Source organism: Myodes glareolus, chromosome 7, assembly GCF_982192425.1.
Source record: "Myodes glareolus chromosome 7, mMyoGla1.1, whole genome shotgun sequence".
Taxonomy (NCBI): domain Eukaryota; kingdom Metazoa; phylum Chordata; class Mammalia; order Rodentia; family Cricetidae; genus Myodes; species Myodes glareolus.
The window spans coordinates 35,375,258-35,394,484 of NC_142032.1; the positions used below are offsets into that span (position 1 = coordinate 35,375,258).

At 43.9% G+C, this 19,227-nt stretch overlaps 1 protein-coding gene across 9 annotated transcripts in view; it reads right to left on the bottom strand.

Moving 5' to 3' along the window:
• The window catches only part of Smarca2 (SWI/SNF related BAF chromatin remodeling complex subunit ATPase 2), a 168,931-nt gene that overhangs the window by 19,789 nt on the left and 129,915 nt on the right, over positions 1-19,227 (bottom strand). For 8 of the 9 annotated variants that reach the window (XM_048438755.3, XM_048438749.3, XM_085693741.2 and 5 more), the window contains one exon: positions 2,648-2,865. In XM_048438755.3, the coding sequence (XP_048294712.3) occupies positions 2,648-2,865 (218 nt within the window). Of the gene's footprint in view, positions 1-2,647; positions 2,866-4,710; positions 4,807-6,103; positions 6,250-19,227 lie in introns of those variants that run through there. The other variant, XM_087908017.1, reaches the window with a different exon arrangement.

The following is a 19,227-nucleotide window of genomic DNA, read 5'->3' on the forward strand; positions in this document are numbered from 1 at the left end:
AGACCACTGCCATGAAATATACACGGAACATGCAGTGGTGGAAATTTAGCATACGATCTCCAGAAAGTACCTAAAAATGCAGGAACTAACAAAATGAGTCTTAGGAGGGCACTTTTCAAGGAGAATTCAATAGGCAAATAAATAAAGCCAGGAAAAGAGGAACGGCCATTAAATATCCACATGCTGTAATATTGAGATAGCCTCTGCCTACAGTACAACTAGAGACATGCTCAGTAGCCAGTTCCGGTGAAACCGCAGTTTCTGTTTCTGGCACGAAAACCATGGAAACCAGTATCAGCAAGGACACTTTCTTCTCTGGGCTCAGAGGCCCCTTCACCTGCTTGATTAACTGCAAGCAGTCTGAAAGTTTGATTATTAATCACTAAACTATTCAAAGAATCTGGGGTTATATTAACTGCCCAGGACAACAATGCTAGAGGCTAGGGAAGCACAGGGAAACTGAGGATCAGGGAAGTTAAAGAGTCTGCCAGCTAAGGGACACCAGAGTCAAGGTTGAAATGTAGGCAGCTGAGGCTCAAGGAACTTGTTCTGTGAGCCCCTGAGCTCTGCCCCATCGGAAATAAAGGAGTTACGTTCATGTTCACACAGCTCTGTATGTGGGAACGGGCTCAGGGGAAGTCTGTTGTGGTCATGTACCCCAGAATGTCACAAAGGCAGCCAGCAGGCAATGTAAATGAGCAATGCAAAGCCTGTCAACAACAGGCAACTCATACTCCATACTGGCAGTAGGGATGGCGACAGCTGAGATCTCCCATGAGCAGCAGGTGGAGAGAACAGTCATTTCTTCCCTCCTGCTGAGCCCCCTACTCCCGAAAATTGGTCAGATGCTTCCAGATTTTTAAGCTTTTCCAAAGGGGGGAGGGACTGGTTTGTCAAGAAACGAAGCATTATGAACTTGCCTCCCCAACAACATAAAGCCAAATCAAACAATCTGCTTGCAACATGAGTAGGTGCTGACCCCATAGGCGATTAAAGGCAATAGCATCAACAGTCACTACTCAAAGGCCCAGTATTAAAAGTCTCCACAGAGTCCCTCAGTCCTTCTTAGTGTTCCAGAAGACCCAGGTTAACTCAGGAAGCAAGGTGACCATCAAAGACCTGCCAGAGTCCCGGACACATCTGGTCAGAGAAACAGCTGTTAGACTCCCCTGACAGAATGGCGGAAGAAGTGAGAGGTCTCGGCAGCTCCCTACTTAGCTGCAATTTCCTCACAGCAGAGGTCCATATGAGGTGTAAACCAGGGCTGAACAGAAAAACTTCAGAGTTACTAATTCTTGGTTTGGACAAACAAACAAACAAATAATTCAAGTCTAACTCCAGGTCAAGAATGGACGTGGGGTCAAGTTTCGCTCCCTGGATTGTTAATGAGCATCACTGCATCAAGAAGATGCGGGCTGCCCTTTGGGCCACTTTAGGATATGTAAAAAGATGTCCGCTTCTTCAAAAAGAATACACTGAAGCTGGATCAAACACAGGAGTGTGGAGACTTGGTGGGCCGAGAGAGACAAGAAATTCTGACCCCAAAGGGACCTTTCTCCTCCTGTCCCCATCACGGTTTGGGAAAATGCCACACAGTCAGAGAGGCTTAAGAGCGAAACTCCTGAAGGAAAGTTTTTTTCTTTTTTGTTTTTTTACTTTTTTTTTTTTTTTTTTTTTTTTTTGCTACTTAACCTTTCTAGCTACTTCTTCCTGCCTGCCATGCAATACACCAAAGCTAGAGGGAAAAACTCAAATCACAATTGAGCCCTTCTCGGGCCATTCAGCGGGTACACAGAACAGGAGCGCCTAGTAGAAATGAACGGTCTCTGGGAACTGATCTCTATGACCATGCAGTTTAGGCAGCAGAGATGTCCTCTTCCAGGGGAAATAAGAGAGGGCTTTCGAAGGAAAATACCACTGCTTCAAAGAAAAGTCATAGCAAGGGACCCAAATCAACCAATTTCAGTAGAGCCAAACTGGTGAGCTAGCACAGGTCGACTGGCATTCTGAAGTGTCTCTGCCTCAGTTCCCAAATAATTAAGTTCACTGTTTAAAGTGGTCTTGCCTGTGTCCAGCACCACCTTCTTATTGGTCACACCCAAGAAGTCCATGAAAAATGAGCGAATTTATGGAAATACCACTCTGAGTACATATAGCGGTAATAAAAGAGAGAAGACAGCTTCCAGAAATGCTCCAAACCCAGGCATTAGAAGGAGAGAAGCACAATAATTTTGTACAGGTATCTCCTTTTTTTTTGTTTGTTAATAAAAACAGGGCCTTTATTAACATAAAAGATTTACCTTAAATATATAAGCAATTCTTTTTTTTTTTCAAACAAGTTAACTTAAGAAAAAAAAAAAAAACTTCATCCCATCGCCCCAAGACCTCTCTCGGCAGAACTCCTGGAGAATCCACTCCCAAAGTAGATTTCTTTACAAAGTCATCTAATATCATTTCCTGGCACCTTAAACAACGTACCGCAAAACATCATACAAAATACCACTAACGGTCATTTCTCAAGGTACAAGGCAACTCGCACCTTCCAGGACGAAACTGCAAATTAGAAGGAGTCCTGTAACCCAAGTGAGCATCTTCTTAATTCCTACCACTCGTGGGTTTGGTGGAAGGGAAGGAGCCACACACTCACCTGTCTTTGTAGTTTATCACAGTATCGATGATGGCGTTCATCTGCTTTGTCAGTTTTGGGGGGTTCGGCGAGAGTTTCTCCGCTGGAGGGCGGCCTCGTCTTTTCTTCGCTTTTTCCACATCTTCCTTCACAGGCTCTTTATCTACATTTCTTCGTCTTTTCCTCTTCTTCAGCCGTACTTCCTCTTCCATTTCTTCCAAATTGCCGTCTTCGATGGCCTGTGAGGCAGAAACGAAGGAGGAAAGAGATTCAAGGAAGGAAATAACCAAGGCAAACCTACCCATACCTTTACAATATAAGAGGCAGAGACACATGTATTTTGAATTCATTAGAATACAATGAAACTCACTAAAACTAAAAGTAACCAGCCATCTATCAAGAAAGAGAGAGAGAGAGAGAGAGAGAGAGAGAGAGAGAGAGAGAGAGAGAAAGAGTGAGCCACTACCATACTGGATAAAATACATTTTTTTAACCTAAGTCTATATTGTAAGGCCTAAATCATTAATTTAAAAAAAAAAGAATGGCAGATGTTAAAGTATCTATACATTCAAGAGCTTGCATATGACTGACTCCACATAAAATTTATCTCAATATAAGCAAAATACTCTAAAGGCATCATTACTGTCAGGACAGTAATGATAAACAAAAACCAGGGGCATGTGAAGAAAATAAAATAATCCCCTAAGAATGTATCTCTGCAGTCCCAAGAGCCCCGACCTTTAAGCTTTTACACCAATTTATTCATGATTCACAACATAAATCAACAATTCCATCCAGAATTTTGTTCTAACGTAGAAAATTAGTAAACAAGAAAACAGAAGGGAAGCATGAAGCCAAATCCATGGTAGACGCAATGAAATCACCCGAGAGAGAAAACACACAACTCACAAACAGCAAAAGCACTTTTCCTCCAATTACCTGCAAACGCTCGCTTTAACCCAGAGCCAGCAGCACTAATACAGAGAGATAATAAAATAGCTATAAAAACGGCCAGGTGTGAAGGGGACCTGTTCAGAAAAGGCTAAAAGAGCCATGTGACAGGACCCGCAAGTTCAAACTTTTCTTTTCCTCCTGGTAAGCCTCGAAACTTACTAAGAAAAATTAAGAGACAAAAAGGAAAAACGAAAAAAAAAAAAAGGAAAAAAAAACAGACAAAAGAAAATCTGACCATGGAAAAGAAATTTTCTCTAAAAAAAAAAAATCTTAAAATGACACTTTGAGATTGCTCTCTCACATAAATAACTCGAGTTGCTGTTTGTGCCTCCGGCCTCTCGATATAGCCTCCAGTATGGAAATGCTAATCAATCCTCCCCTCGGTGAAAGAGCTCTAATCATAAGGCAATTACCTTCATTTCTCCACAGCACCAAACATGGCTAATATTTATGATCATGTGAGTATAACAATCAATATAAAGGGTGATTACAGCGCAGACATAATTTCTTTCAGTTATGTACAATGCCTCCTGAAAAAGAAAGGTTTCGTGAAGAAAACCTGGTACAGAACACAAAACACCCTGGCATGTTAAGAATGCCAGTGGAATAAAAAAAAAAATAAAAATGTTTCCAGTGCACTCTCCAATGTGCTAATCCATAGAAACGACATGCACACAGACAGAATCCTAAGGGACAGCCTGAGCCAGGCCTTAATAATCAAAAGACATTTTCCATCACGATTCTACAGTGTTCAGATAACCACTATGAAGGAGGCGAGACCTGATGAGTTATGAAGAAAAAGGAGAAAGAAAGAAAGAAAGAAAAAAAGCTCCCCATTATTTCATTAATATTCATTTGCCTAAAAGCAGGACACCCACTATACAGCTAAACACACTGCAGCTAAGCAAAGAGAAGAGAAAGAAATTGTCCCGCAAATCTTGGAGGCTGAACATGCTAATCATAAATACAGCATGCAAGCCTGTCAACAGTTAATGGTACTGCTCTCCTCCAGCACCCAGCTGCACACAGAAATACGGAGAACACCGGCTTTTGATGTGTTACACACCTACACATGCCTGGGATGTAGTTTCTACTGAATCTTCAAGACGGCAACGAAAAAGGATATTTACCTTACCACTATCAGCAGGCCGGCTATCGGAAATCACAGTTAGTGGGGATAAAATTAACAAGCCAGCAAAGCAGCGAGCTGCTAGTCTCTTCATCAGCTGATCAGGAAAAAAAAGAGAGCTGGGAAAGGCTATGTTTTCATATACAAGTAATTTTATTTTACTGAAAATTTAATACTGGAAGGATTGTGGATACTCAAATCTGCTGTTTCATTCTACCTACGACCAGGCCCCAAGCCTTCCTCCTCCAGCCTGTTTTAATATTGACAACTACTTATCATATTGTTCCCCCCTTATTATTCCAGGCGGCAGAATTAGAGATTTTTGCTCAGGTGGTTTCTGATTCTTGCTTGCATTTGAACAATTAAGCCAATAAGAAAACAAATGAATATTCAAATGTATTTTAAAATATTAAAGCAAGATATGCTTTTTGTTGTATTTTATGCTTCATCTTAGTCGGGGTTTTTTTTCTCCCCTTTTTTTTTTTTTTTCAGAAAAGATCTGCTGCGGCTTTGGAGCAGTCTCAAACGATTTTTAACCCAGGAGAAAAACAGCCCCCCCCCCCCAACTAGATGCATGGAAGTAAGAGCGAGGTGCATGGGCTCAGGTTCCCGTATTTTAATACAGTGTTGTTTTTCTCTGTAAAGAAAATCCTGAATAGCTGTCACACTTCACTTTCGGTTTTCAGACTGCAAAAATTTTTCATTGTTTTTCTTTTCAGTGGGTTCCGTGCGGAGGGGGGAGGTGCTGAAAAGAGTATTTCTGCTCTAACCCCCCCTCCCGACTTAATTCTTGAAAAGGGGGAAACAAAGCTTAAGCTGGTGATATTTGGACTTTAAAATCTCTACGTCTGTGAGTACCTAAGAAGGGAAAAACAAATTAAATTGCAAACAGAACTAGTCAAACAAATTTTTATTACAGCTGCTAATACTGCAGATTCTTATTAAATTTAGGTTCTGGAGTTAACAGGAGAACACACAAAGTACTGACCATTATTCCCCTTAAATTAAGGTTTTTATGCAGGAATGCAGAGAGCTACAAAAATCTTCCCTCCTCCCCAAAGACCCGGAACACATCTATATGCAGGGTTCAGGTTCTGTGGTTTCTATGGGGCTTTTTCTAATGGAAATCAATTCCCTCCATATTTCCCAATGCTTTTCGTACTTCAAGAGTTAGACTTAAGATTTCTCCTGCACGTAAGGGAAATTATGGGGGCTTCTCTGCTTTAAAAAAAAAAATTCTATTTGTTAAGCTAGCTCGACGGACAACTTAGCTGGGGGGGGCGGTATCAAAAAAGGAAAAAAAAAAGGAAGAAAAGAAACCAAACAAAAACAAAACAAAAAACTTGCTACACAATGCTAAAAGTATCACCCCCAGAAAGAATTCCCTTCCAAACCTTTTACCAGCACAATAATGAAATAAATCTCAGGAGCAAACCCCCAGTTTCCGACTGGTGACGTGTTGCGCAAGAGTGCGAGCCCTAATTCAACATACAGACGGCTCCCATGCTGAACTGCCTCTAGATTTAATGAAGTGAATAGGAAGGAAGTCGGGGGAAAAAAAGTGTACAAATAAGAAATTAACACTTTCCTTCCCTACCTAAATGGCGAGGCACAACTACAGGGAAGTTTGGTGAGGTACCTCTTTCCTTAAAGGCACACTGCACTCATTTGGCTCCGGATGTCACGAAAGAACCCCATATGGTGCTAAAAAGGCCCAGCCAAGTTAAAAGAGTTAAGCATACTTCAGCCTGCGGGTGTGCGTGTGTGCCTGTGTGTGCCTGTGTGTGTGTGTGTGTGTGTGTGTATGCCTGCCTGCCTGCTTGCTTTTTTTTTTTTTTTTCCTGAATGAAGCTGGAAATTACGCCTTCCTCCACTGGATGGCAACCTTCTTTCCCCCACCCCCTTCCTTTCTCGCTCTCCTTTCTTTCTTTCAATTTTGCTCAAAAGAAAAAAAAAATACGTTTTCACGAAACAGGATGTGCATGCAGAAGCAAGGGAGGGACAGGCTTGCTCTCCAATGATTCTTAAGAAAGCAGCAGTTCTGACGAAGACGGGCAGGAGGGCAGGAGGCGGCCATGCAGGAACAGCTGCTCTGGAGCAGACACTGGATGCTTGCAAGCACATGGCAGCCCCCGGTAACCGGCCACACGTGCTGGCTTCCATCGTGGCTCTCTGTCATCCTGACACACGCCAACTACATCTCCCACTGAATGACGGCAGGTCTAGAAAGCAGGCATTATGCTCCTTCTCAGCCGGGGGTGGGGTGTGGGGGGGGCGTTGAGGTGGAGTTACACGTGACGTCCCCCCATCACAGCCAAGCGACTGCACGATTGTGAATAGGTAAACAGGGGCATGTGAACAAAAAGGCACTCTGCCCATTGTTCCCACACTTGCCTCTAAATGCACCAGATAGTGTGGCAGGGCTCCCTCACCATGCCCCCCCCCCCATCTCTAGATACACGTAAAGCAGCAATTATGGGGATCACTAGACTATTAATCAATGGTAAAAGGGGGAAAAACAAAAAACAAAAACAAACAAAAGGAATGTTCTGACAGTAAGTCCGATATTTGTTGTACCCCGTTCCTGATACGGATTTTTCTTTTTCCCCTGGGTGGTGGTGGAGGCTCCTCCTTTAGGGGCTCTAGTTGGGGCGGGGGGTGGGGAAAGCAGGCAGAAAGAATGAAAGAGAGACAGAGACAGAGAAGAGAGACAGAGGCAAGACATATACAGAGGAGACACAGACACAGAGAGAAACAAGACATACATACACACAGAACGAGACAGAAACAAGACACACACACGGGGTGGGGGAAGGAGGGAGGGAGGGAGGGGAGATACAGAGACACCAGACACACATGGGGGGGCAGACCCTCTGCATTAAGGAAAGGATGTGAGGAAAAACTACAAAAAACTAAACAGCAGTGTTTATAGGGACAATTCATATCTCCAAAGCCGCGGATAAATCCCAAGAGGCTAAATCAGGTTCCTTCAGCCCCAAGACCTTGACCACTAGGAACACAGACATGACCCCCAAACCTGAAGAGTAATGCTAACAACCAAAACGTAGAATTTTCAAGAGAATTTACAGTTCCATTGAGAGGCATGTTCTTATAATATGAAATAGTAACGATATTATACCCTGTGTCTTTCCGTCACAGGGTATAAGAGCAGGTGGGTGGTAGATCTCCAGACCTAGGACCTAGACCAACAGCTAAGGTTTCAATTATTATCATCCCCAAAAGCAAAGACTTAAGAAAGGTGTACATAAAACTGAATACCCTCCAGGGCAATCCTCCAGACAAATACTGCAAGCTGCCACTCACAGGACCGGAACTCAGTGATCACCTGGGTTGTAGGGTTGGGGACCATAAAGGAGCCCTGGTGTTGACAGCTGCATAAGAATTCCAATGGACATGTGAATTTAAAACAGTGAGAAACAAACGCTCAGTATGTGATCTTACTAAAAGAAATGGCTTTAAAAAGCCAAATTCTCTGCATATTGAGATGAAGAAGTATCCCAATACTTAACTGCAGGCCCATGCGTGTTGCCACGGCCTCAGCACAAAGCGCACACTACAGGGACATTTTTGGCAGCCTTCCCATGGAACTCACATCTTTCAGTACTCTAACAGGTGGCACGTTCAGTCTTGTCCTGCCCAATGACTATAAACCCTCTCAAGAAGCCCTACTTATCCGGTTACCTCCAACCACCTTTACTGAGGAAATGCCCACGGATGTAAGAAAATACGAACAGAGAGAGCATACCTGTTCTCAGATTGTCTGTTTGCTAACAAACGCCTCGCCTCGTCGAGAGATGGGTTCATCTGAAGCCCAAGGAGCTCACAAAACAGGATCCTACCCACATGATGGTAGAATGGAGACTGTGACATGGTGAATGGATGGCACACTCATTCAGTGGGCAGACCCCCATTTATGGAAGACAGGTATGGGCATGGAACCCACATTGGTCTTGAACTGGTCATCATCCTGCCTCAGCCTCCAGAGTGCTGGGATTAAAGGCATACAACCGTTCGCTTATGGGACGCATTTGTTGTCAGACAACTTGAAAGTCATCTGTACTTGCAGCTCGCCCTGAACTGGATTTAAATGTTGGCCCTAGACCTGGATGGGAAGCAAGCAGCCTTGGCAGGCTGCCTTTTCTGATACAGTGAGTTTTCTAATTTCTGTTCAACAGCCTCAGGTCACTATGAGAGCGAAGGGAACCAAGGCATTCCCTTGGCCCCGGTGGCATAGGAAGCCGTTTAAAGAGCTGGGGCGGATGCGAGGTAACAAAGAGAGCCGAGGTATGTAAATACATCATTTCAATGTGGAATTGAAAACAGGAAAGTTAGTATAGGAAGAGGAAAAGTTATCCCAAGCCACGAAATCCACGAAGAACTCATTCACAGGCAGGGTATGATGACACACACTTGTGATCTCAGAACCCTGGGAGGCTGATCACAAGTTTAAGGCTACCCTGTGCCACACGCCATGACACCCCCTCATTTCCCCCATTTCACCCCACCCCCACTTTTGAGCAGTTTGAAACTCAATGCTCTACTCAGGAATAACTTTTCATAGACAGACACTTCCAAAACGCCTGGCTCCAAGGACCCTACCAAACACACAAGACCATTGAGACTGAACTTATAGCCAGGCACATGCAGTGTCCCAACTTATGGAGCAGAACAAAAGAATCAGAGAATCTGTTACCCTGAGAGATCCTTAGAGGAACAATGGGCAACAAGAAATGCTGTTCAACCTTCGTGTCCTGGTACCTCTGATCCAGCCACTACCAAGTCACACATTGCTGAGACCTCTGCCCATGTTCCCTCTGAGCTCTCCAGGAAGGCCTAGGTCATCTCTAGTTCAAGGAAACACCAAGAGCGGGGGTTTTTTGGTGTAACCGGTCATTGCTTACTGAGGGTAACTCTCGTTAACACCAACAGGGAAAAGTGCATTGATTAAGATTGAAACCACACTTGGAGATTACCCAGGAAAGATATGCCAAGACACCTTCACGAATGCGAGGCTTGTGCCAAACCATCTCTACCAGGTGTCTCTGGGGTGGGCTGGTCCAGGAGTTACTGAGCCCTGATCCAGGGTCACATTTTACTACCACATGACAAGTTCTCCAGCCGAGGCACTCACTCATTGGGGATGAAAGCATTAAAGTAACGAGCCTGTGCTAAGAATGGGGCACTTGTTCTGCTTGAATCAGATGTAAAGAATGCTCATGAATAGCCCAATAAGGAGGGAGGAGAACACACACATAAAACAACACAAGACATCAAAGTGTAGTGGTCTGAGGCTCTCTGAGAGAGGAAAGCTTCAGCCTCAACCCCAGTTAATCTTAAGCTATAGCAGCGCCACTAGGGATTTGTATTAGTTCTTTGAGGAATTCACTCAATGTGTTTTGAATGTATACACTCCTTTCCCCAACTTAGAAGTTCTTCGACAATCTTTATGTCATTATAGTTTTCCGTCAGTAAATAAACTAACTCCTGCACTTTTGCCTGAATACCAAATTGTCTGGGAATTATTATCACCATGGTCTTCCATCTAGAGGAGAATGCTCAATTTTAGCCATAAGTAGCTTCCTCTTCCTAGTGCAATTTAAATGGGAAAAAATTAATGTTTTGATGTCTTTACTGGGATTTTACAGCAGCCAGTCTATTTCTAGACGGGGTGTGCGGTACCTCCACACAGGTTCAGGACTCCTGCAGGTTTCACTGTGCTGCTGGTATCTCAGATCTCCTAACACATCCGCTTTCGCATTCTGAATTACTTCTTGTTTCTTCACTCTGTACTTTCACCGTTAGTGTCTAATCCTCTCTTTTGACGATGTTGGTAAACTACCACATGGGTCTACAACTGGGAGACAAGGAGGCAATGGCCTTGTCGGCCTCACATGTGCCAATGACCAATTAGACATAGACAAATCAGCAGCAGCTTTGAAAAGAGTAATGAGCCTCAGACTGAGGCTCAATTCACAGTCACCATGAATTATAGCTCAAAGACTAGCAACATCTGTACGTTATACACAACAATTCATAAGTGCTACACCCATGGTCTTTCGGTCTAAAATCCATCAATTGGGGTCTTAATCCACAGTACCTCAGAATGTGGCTGCATTTGGAGACGGGACCTTTGGAGGAGTAATTAAGATAAAATGAGCAAGATGAAGTCATATAAGTAAGCTCTGAACTTACAGGACTGCTCTACACAGGTACACACAGGACCGTCATGGGAAAAACAGGTGGGCGTCTCCAAGACAGAAAGGGGCTCCGAAGAAACCAGAGACGCCACACCTTGATCTAACATGGTCAGTCCCCAGAGCTGTGAGAAGTACCAATGATTGTTTAAATTCTAGTCTGTGGTATTCTGTCATGGCTAACTAATACAGAATGGCAACTGAAAATGTACTGTTGGAAAGTCATGCTTAATTGTGCCACAGTGGTGGCATTGTGTACCTACTGGCACAAAGCAAGTCACGTGTGTGCACATCCCTTTGAGGAAGTGATGACAATCTTTGTCTTTCTGGCCATTCGTTAAGCTAAGCAGAATGGCTCGCATACTCCATACCTGCTGCCTGGGTAGTCATATCCTAAGGTGGACAGCTTCTCCCTGTCCCTGTCTCACCCAAAGATCTCTCGTTTCCAGGGTGTTTGGGGGGGGGGGGTTTCTAAATAACGTAAGTAAGAGACTGGATGCTGCAGGTGTTGAAGAATACATCCATGGGAGGAGAAGCTGAATGGGGTGGCACCTAGGCCAGGGAAGTCATGAGTTGGAAACACGACTCAATAGAGAACTACATGGTTCAGAGCACATAAGGAGCAAAGGAGAGGAGCTGGTCCTAGGAGGACTGGACTTCCTTACATACAAGACATGCATTTATTTAGGCTGTGCCTAGATAAAAACATGTTCATACACACACACACACACACACACACACACACTTATTCATATATTGCTGGGGCTCCCGGACAAGGAGAATTATAGGTCCTACACTTCTTACTCAGTATATTGAGATAATCTACTTACAACATATTAAAATAATCAATTACTCATTAATTGAGATCATGTAAAGTATGACTGTCTTAATAAAGCCATAAATTTTGGGTCTTGGCGAGTCATACATATAAAGCAAACAAAACTTGATCTCTAGTAAAGTCTAAAATTCATCCATAATTCTGAAGTACAAAGAAATAAGAGTCTGAATTAAATGTGACTAGGTCTTGCTAAGAAACACATGACCCGGGAACCTTGTATGACCTCTGCTCCTTGTTGGTGCTCTAATCCTCAGCAGAACTAGTAAGTAGGCTTGCTATGATTCTACAGTAGAAGTCAAGATGGGGAGAATGAGTTAGCAGATAAGACACCCAGAGCAAAGTTAACTAAAGTTTACTAAAAAACTAAAGTCAACACTCAGTGACTGGCAAACACAGGCAAACATAAGGACTGGCTCTAAATGCATAAAGCAAATGGCCCCTAAAACACATTCCAGAAATGGGCCATCTCGAGTTTGTGAGGGTACACACCTGCCTATCAGTGATTCTGAAGACAAGGGCCTGCGGCATTGACCTCTGAGGATCCTGTTCCAGCAGAGATCGTCTTGCCAGTCTCTCCGACTCAATCCACAGACACATTCTCTGTGTTCCCAAATGCGCTGACACCAGAACCACAGAATTTCTTTTGGGGTTACATAAATTAATGAAATGCAATTGTGGAAAGCAGTGAGGTTCCCGGGCTGGCAAGATGATAAAATTGTTTGCCTCAAAGTCTGATGACCTAAGATCTCCTCAGGATCCCACATGAAGATAGGAGGAAAGAACTAACTCCACGAAATTGTTCTCTGACCTCTGCACACGTGCCGTGGCGCATGTGCACCCCATACATCATACACAAATGTAAGAGTAATGAATAAAGAAATTGTAAGGTTCTCATTTCTAAAAAAGGTGACCACACACTCAAAGATTCCAAAAGAAGTATGTTTCTTTTAAAAGTAATATCAGCATTGGATCAGGCGGGGCTTAACTGTTGTAATTTGGGAAGATTCTGTATTCAGTGAGCTTTGTTAGCATCAGTTTCTCACTTGCTCTAAAAACGCCCAAGCTGGGAATCCTAAGCAACACATTATGGCTATTTTCCTGCAGAGAAGACCACAGAGTGTTCTAGTCAGCAGGCCCGAAGGGGACCTCAGCCTCCCTCGGAACAACATGGCAGTAGGATGCTCCTGAGTCTCTAACTTAATGCTTCACCTGCAACAGTCCACCTGTGACCCCCTGCGGGGCCTCATTCATTTACCTTTTCTCAGCTTCCCAGGTGCTTGCTCTGACCCTGTACTTGCTTCTGATTGGGTAGTTAGGAAGATGCCTTTGCTCCTTTAGGAATAAAGAAAGGGGTCACATTACCCTGCTATTTGGCCCATTTGTTCTTCTTTATAGAATGCTATCATAAGACCTGAACATAGACACTATGTCCGCTGACCCCCAAGGCTAAGAATCTAAACAGGTAAGGGGCACACTCCATTTGCCAGGACCTAAGTCTTCTTCACCTTCTTCTTCTGCCCTGCATCTTCCATTCCTCTCCTCCGGTTGGCTTATCAAGTCCAAACTCATGTGCCTTTAAGCCAAAGAGTTAAAATTACCCAATCTCATAAGTCATTCCCTCCATGGCCTGCGTGGTCCTTGCACCCTCACAAGTCCTATGCTGAAATCCTACCCCCCAAGTCAATAGCGCCAGCCTGTGTGAAAACTGGGAAGTTATTAGTTCATGAAGGAAGAGACTCTGTGGCGTCTAGGATTAGTGTCGTTAGAACACAGGCTCCATTGTGCTCGCTGGACCCTCCGACTACAAGAGCACACCTATGAACAAGAGGCAGAACCACCACATGGCATCTTCTGTGACTTTAAGAAGATTCTTTTGGCCTCCAGAACTTTGAGGACTAGACTGTTATTATACATAGCATACACAGCTTGAGGTATTTCGGTATAGGAGTCTGTAGTAAGACACCAGCAACGTAAACATTCTTCATGCAACAGGAACACAAAATCCAATGTCTTCCAATAGTAGGCTGTATAGATTCCCAACTTGGAGATTCCCTCTTTCACCTGGGATGCTGGTCCTAACCCCCTGTCCCTGGGCACATTGTATCCAGTGTATATGCTGCAGCTATTGCAAACACTAAGTCAGAAACACAAGGCTCTCTCACATCTTCTCACATACAGTGCCGATACCGTACCACCCTCCCTTACTGCTAAACTTCTATTACTGCACTAATGAGTCCACTTTCTGAAAACACAGAGCACTCAGGAGACCACAGGTTTTTTTCTTTCTCAAAGGTTTCTGATTCCCATTCCATCTCCTCTAGCCTTTTCTTATTTTGCTCTCCACTTGCACTGCTCCCCTTCCTGCACTGCCAGGCTTGTGTTCCCCTGCTTCATCTAACCAAAGTTTTCCAACTTTACCTGCAAATTCTCCGAGTTTCTCTCTGGTTCTCTCCCCCACGAACTATAAACGTTCAGGCATATGTGACCAGTGGCTCAGAGACCAGAGCAGACACCTTAAGGAAGGAATCCACATCCTCCATCAGTCCTTAGGGAGGCTCTTACTGATCCTCAAGAGTTTGCTGTCAAAGAAGTGCAGAAAGACGGGTCCTGGTGGAGCACAAGCTATGCGCACCAACCTACTGGGAAGGCTATCAATCTAGCTGCTCGCGGAGAGGAGGCTCCTGTGTAGCTTGGACACAGATCCATAATTTTCAATATATGAGTGTCTTTTAACCAGCCACTAACTAACTAATAGAGGTGTCTGAGCATGTCCCCCAATTCTTAGGATAGATAGATAGATAGATAGATAGATAGGTAGATAGAATAAATTTCCTGAGAAGATCCAGTTTACCCAAAATCTGTGACCCGGATTTCTTTTTGGAGCTACCAATTGGAATTTCTACATCCTACCCAGCACCCGAAATGATTTTTATCATTTTCTCATCAGCCAAGCAAGTATTTGTCTTTGTGGATCTTTTCTGATTCACCCATGGGAGTATCACACCCTCCACTGTCCAGCCTAGAGACTTCTCTATTCTACCAGCCACCCTATAGGTTGTCTCTTAAATGACATGCAGACTTTTCCTCTGTGGTGTCTCTGCTCTGGAAAATGGTCTCTGTTTTGAGTGAATGGGTCATTCTCGCTTCCTTCCTTTCAATAAATGCACCTGGACATTGCAAACAGTTTTGGCTCTGCCTAAGAGGGTGAGTGCATCCATTCTGCCAACTAAAGCATGCTTTGGCTCTGAATTCTTCCTGCAGACCACAAGAAAACCACAGTTTTGGGCTAGGCAGAGCTTCCAGGGGCTGACCACATCCTAGCTCTCCCTCTCCCCTTGTCTGTATAAAAACTCTGTGTTTCCAAATACAGGATCACAGCCTAGAGGAATCACGTCTTTCCAAGCCTCCATGGGTTTCTGTGAGCCTAGGATTCTACCCCAAATTCTCCTTTACTATCCACATCATACGCAGCTCTCAAGGGTTAAAATGCCATGATCTCGATATATGACCTGGACCCTCCTTCCACAATACTTTCATGACATCAACAATCTCATTATGTTGGTTTGATTCTGGTTATAGATAGTTTATTTTGTTTTGAAATCCAGGCTGAATATCTTATCAGGAAATTTTTTTAAAAAAAAATTATTTATTTATATCACTGCTCTATTTGCATGCATTCCTGAATGACAGAAGAGAGTATCAGATCCCCTTTTAGATGGTCACGAGTCACCATGGTTACTGAGATTTGAACTCAGGACCTCTGGAAGAGCAGGCAGTGCTCTTAACCACTGAGCCGTCTCTGCAGTCATGAGAAAGCTCACTAAGACTGATACCTTGCTCACCATCCTGTTGACTTAAGTCTTTGTCTATTCCTCTGCTTTCTTGCAACAAGGACTTGCCAAGGAATGACATTTTAACACCAGGTTTCAGTGATTAATTCAAAGACCGCACAGTGCATGACGAACTAAAACAAGCCAGACAAACAGGGCTAGGGAGGACCCAGGTGTTGCGGGATCATCTTTTTGTACACTGTGAAGATGTGTCTGTCTGTCCTCAGCTGCCTAAAGCACCTTCTGATCGGTTAAAGAGCTGAATGACCAATAGCTAGGCAGGAGAAGATAGTTGGGACTTCCAGGCAGAGGCAGGAACTCTGGGAAAAATCTGAGGTGGGGATTTGCCAGCAAAAACGAGGAGGAAGTCGGACATACGGTACTGAGAAGAGGTAATGAGTCACACGGGAGAATGTACATTGATATAAACAAGTTAATTTAAGTTGTAAGAGCTAGTTGGGAACAAGTCCTAGTAAGGCCAAGCTTTCATACTTAGTAAGAAGTCTCCACGTCATTATTCAGGATCTGGCAATCCAAAGAAAGACCTGTGTAGCAAGATTTCTGGTCGAACTATCCTTGGACGGCCAGCCCACAAATAATGACCCAGAGACTTCTTTTTTTTTAAAAATATTTATTCATTTATTATGCAGTCAATATCTGCCTACACGTGTGCCTGCAGGCCAGGGAGGGCACCAGATCTCATTACAGATGGTTGTGAGCCACCATATGGTTGCTGGGAATTGAACTCAAGACCCTTGGAAGAGCAGGCAATGCTCTTAACCAGAGCCATCTCTCCAGCCCCCGACCCAGAGACTTCTTATTCATTATGAAAGGTTGGCCTGAGTTTAGACTTTCCCTCAACTAGCTCTTATAACTTAATTAACCCATATTTTTTAAATCTACATTCTGCCACGTGGTTCCGGTACTTCTCAGTCCAGCACGTTAGACTTGTTCCGAGTCAGCTGGTGAAACCACACACCTAGATTTCCCCTCCCAGTTCCTCTCTACCCAGAAATCCCCTACTCTCTCCTACCTAGCTATTGGCCACTTAGCTCTTAATTAAGCCAATCAGAAAGTACCTTAGGCAGAGACACATCTTCACAGTATAAACAAATATTTCAGAACAGACCCGTTGTACCCATTGTTTTAGCTTACCCAGCCGCCACCCATCCCGTTTTAGTTTGGTTATTTTAACAGGTACTCCTATACTCTTCTGACCTGTTTTAGCTTTACAAGTTGAGTGATATTAAGAAAAAAAATTCAGTCCAACAGGCAGTGCTGCTATCTCTGAGCTGAGAAGCCATGAAGTCCTCAGTTCAAAGGCAGAACAGTGTCTGTATCGTGATTGAACAAACACAGTGGAGGGCAGCTAAGGGCTGAGCTTCCCAGAAACAAAAGCAAACCACGGTGGAGACACTGACCTACAGGTATCAAAAGCCCAGAGTCCAGCTGCTTAGCAGAAAGAAATCCACAAAGGAGATTCCCTGTAGTTGTGACAGAGCTAACCGTCCTGAGAAGTCTCATGTTCACCCAAGAGGCTCTCTTGATGCTCTCTCTACCCTTACAGTCAAGGCTTTCACAACCAACCATTTCCCATCTACTTCAAGCCCCACTTTTCCAACAGGAGGGCAGAACACATTGGCCAGGTGATCATCAACAGGGGTGGGAAACACTCATCTCTTACAAAACTTAGGTGTGCATTATCAGAACAAAAAAGGCAGTGGATCCAGCACTGAACATTCACTCAGCAGATACCCCTGGCACGAGTAAGAGATGAGATCCCACACCCTGCTCCAGGCCTGAGAGGTGTAGGCCTTCATCTGTGAAATGGGAGAAATCATATCGATTCCGAGTCTTTTGGTGATTAAATGGTGGGAAAATGGATTTACATCATCTAGCCTGGCATTGTTTGACACAGAGAAAGGCAGGAAGGAAAAGAATCCAGAGAATGGGCCTGATTTGGCTCAAAACCAGCCCTGTGAGTGTGACTCAGTGATAGAACACTTTTTTAAAAAAAATGCACACACATACACACACCTTTAAACCCAGCACTCTGGAGACAGAAGTGGTGGATCTCTGTGAGTTGAAGAACAACTTGGTCTACAAAGGGAGTTCCTGGACAGCCAAGACCACATAGAGAAACTTGTCTTAACAAACAAACAAACAACAACAACAGAAGCTAAAAAACAAAACCCAAAAACTATGGGAATGAGTTTTAGTTAAGAATTTAGTCTTTGGAAGAAGAGGGTATGTTTTGCCCACTTTCTAACAATTAGAAACAAACAAGAATAAGCTCACCAGCTGTATAACACAAGGGAGAGAAAAAGCATTTTGAAGGGAGCACAAGCACCCTGTAAGACACTAGAGCCCTATTCAGGGGCAGGAAGAAAAGCCATTTTTCCAGTGTAGAAAGGCACGTCGTTGCACATCCTTCAGTGGCCCTAAATGCCAGAGTAGTCTGCTGGCACCAAGTGTCTGTAAAAGCAGGCTTTCTCCTGGCTAATACCACCAACAGGCTGAGGCTTGATGGGCATCTCAGGTGAAGCTGACTGGGGCTAATGCCAAGTGCGGAGCCCCACAGGAGCTTGAGAACAACCTGGATGCCACGCCACCCAAATGCCACCCAAATGGCCTTTTAATAGGATTTCCCCTTGGCTCTTTCTCCAGTACACACAAAGGTCAGGGAGACGATATTCTCTTCCTTCTGCTTTTCTGTATCTTACTCTTGTTTGTGTGGGTTTTTTTTATTTTTTTAAAAAAATATTTATTTATTTATTTATTATGAATACAATATTCTGCAGGCCAGAAGAAGGCACCTCAATACAGATGGTTGTGAGCCATCATGTGGTTGCCCGGAATTGAACTCAGGACCTTTGGAAGAGCTGGCAATGAGCTATCTGAGCCATCTCTCGAGCCCCTTGTTTGTGTGTTTTTAAAGACGGGGCCATGCTCACATCTCTGACATAAACAGCACAGAATTCGTACATAACCTAGGCACACCTGCTCAGCCTAAAACCAGGGACAGTCAACCTACTCACATTTGGTTTCTAATTTGATGCAAATGCGATGTAAATGGCTGTTGCACCACATTATTTAGGGAACAATGACAAATGTCTATATTCAGGTCAGATTTTTTTTAAAGCCTTTTGATCTGTGAGTGTTTGATTCCGAGGATGTGGACTCTGTGAACGGCAGGGTTGTCGGCACCGCGACACTAAAGCACTGAGTTTTTATTTCTTTACATGAATGCTAACGGATTTGATCTTGATAAGTTAGGGGACAACTTGATGTTTCCAATGAATACACTAGACCTACTTAACATCTTTAACACCTGGCATACACTCTACTAGGCAGTAGTGGGCAAGGGATTTGAAGGCGGCTAGGTGAACTAGACAACCCCAACTCTTGGTCTGGACAGAATTGATGAAGTTCCAACTTGGTGCGGGAGAATTGTCTGTATTCTGTCAATCATGTTTTAAATAAAATGCTGATTGGCCAGGCAGGAGGTGTAGGTGGGAAAACCAGACAGGAAGTGGTAATGATGCAAAGGGAGCAGGAGAATTCTGGGGAGGAGGAAGTTGATTCCTCCCACTCCTGCCCAGATCACCGAAGCTGCAGGATGTGAGCTGCCCCAC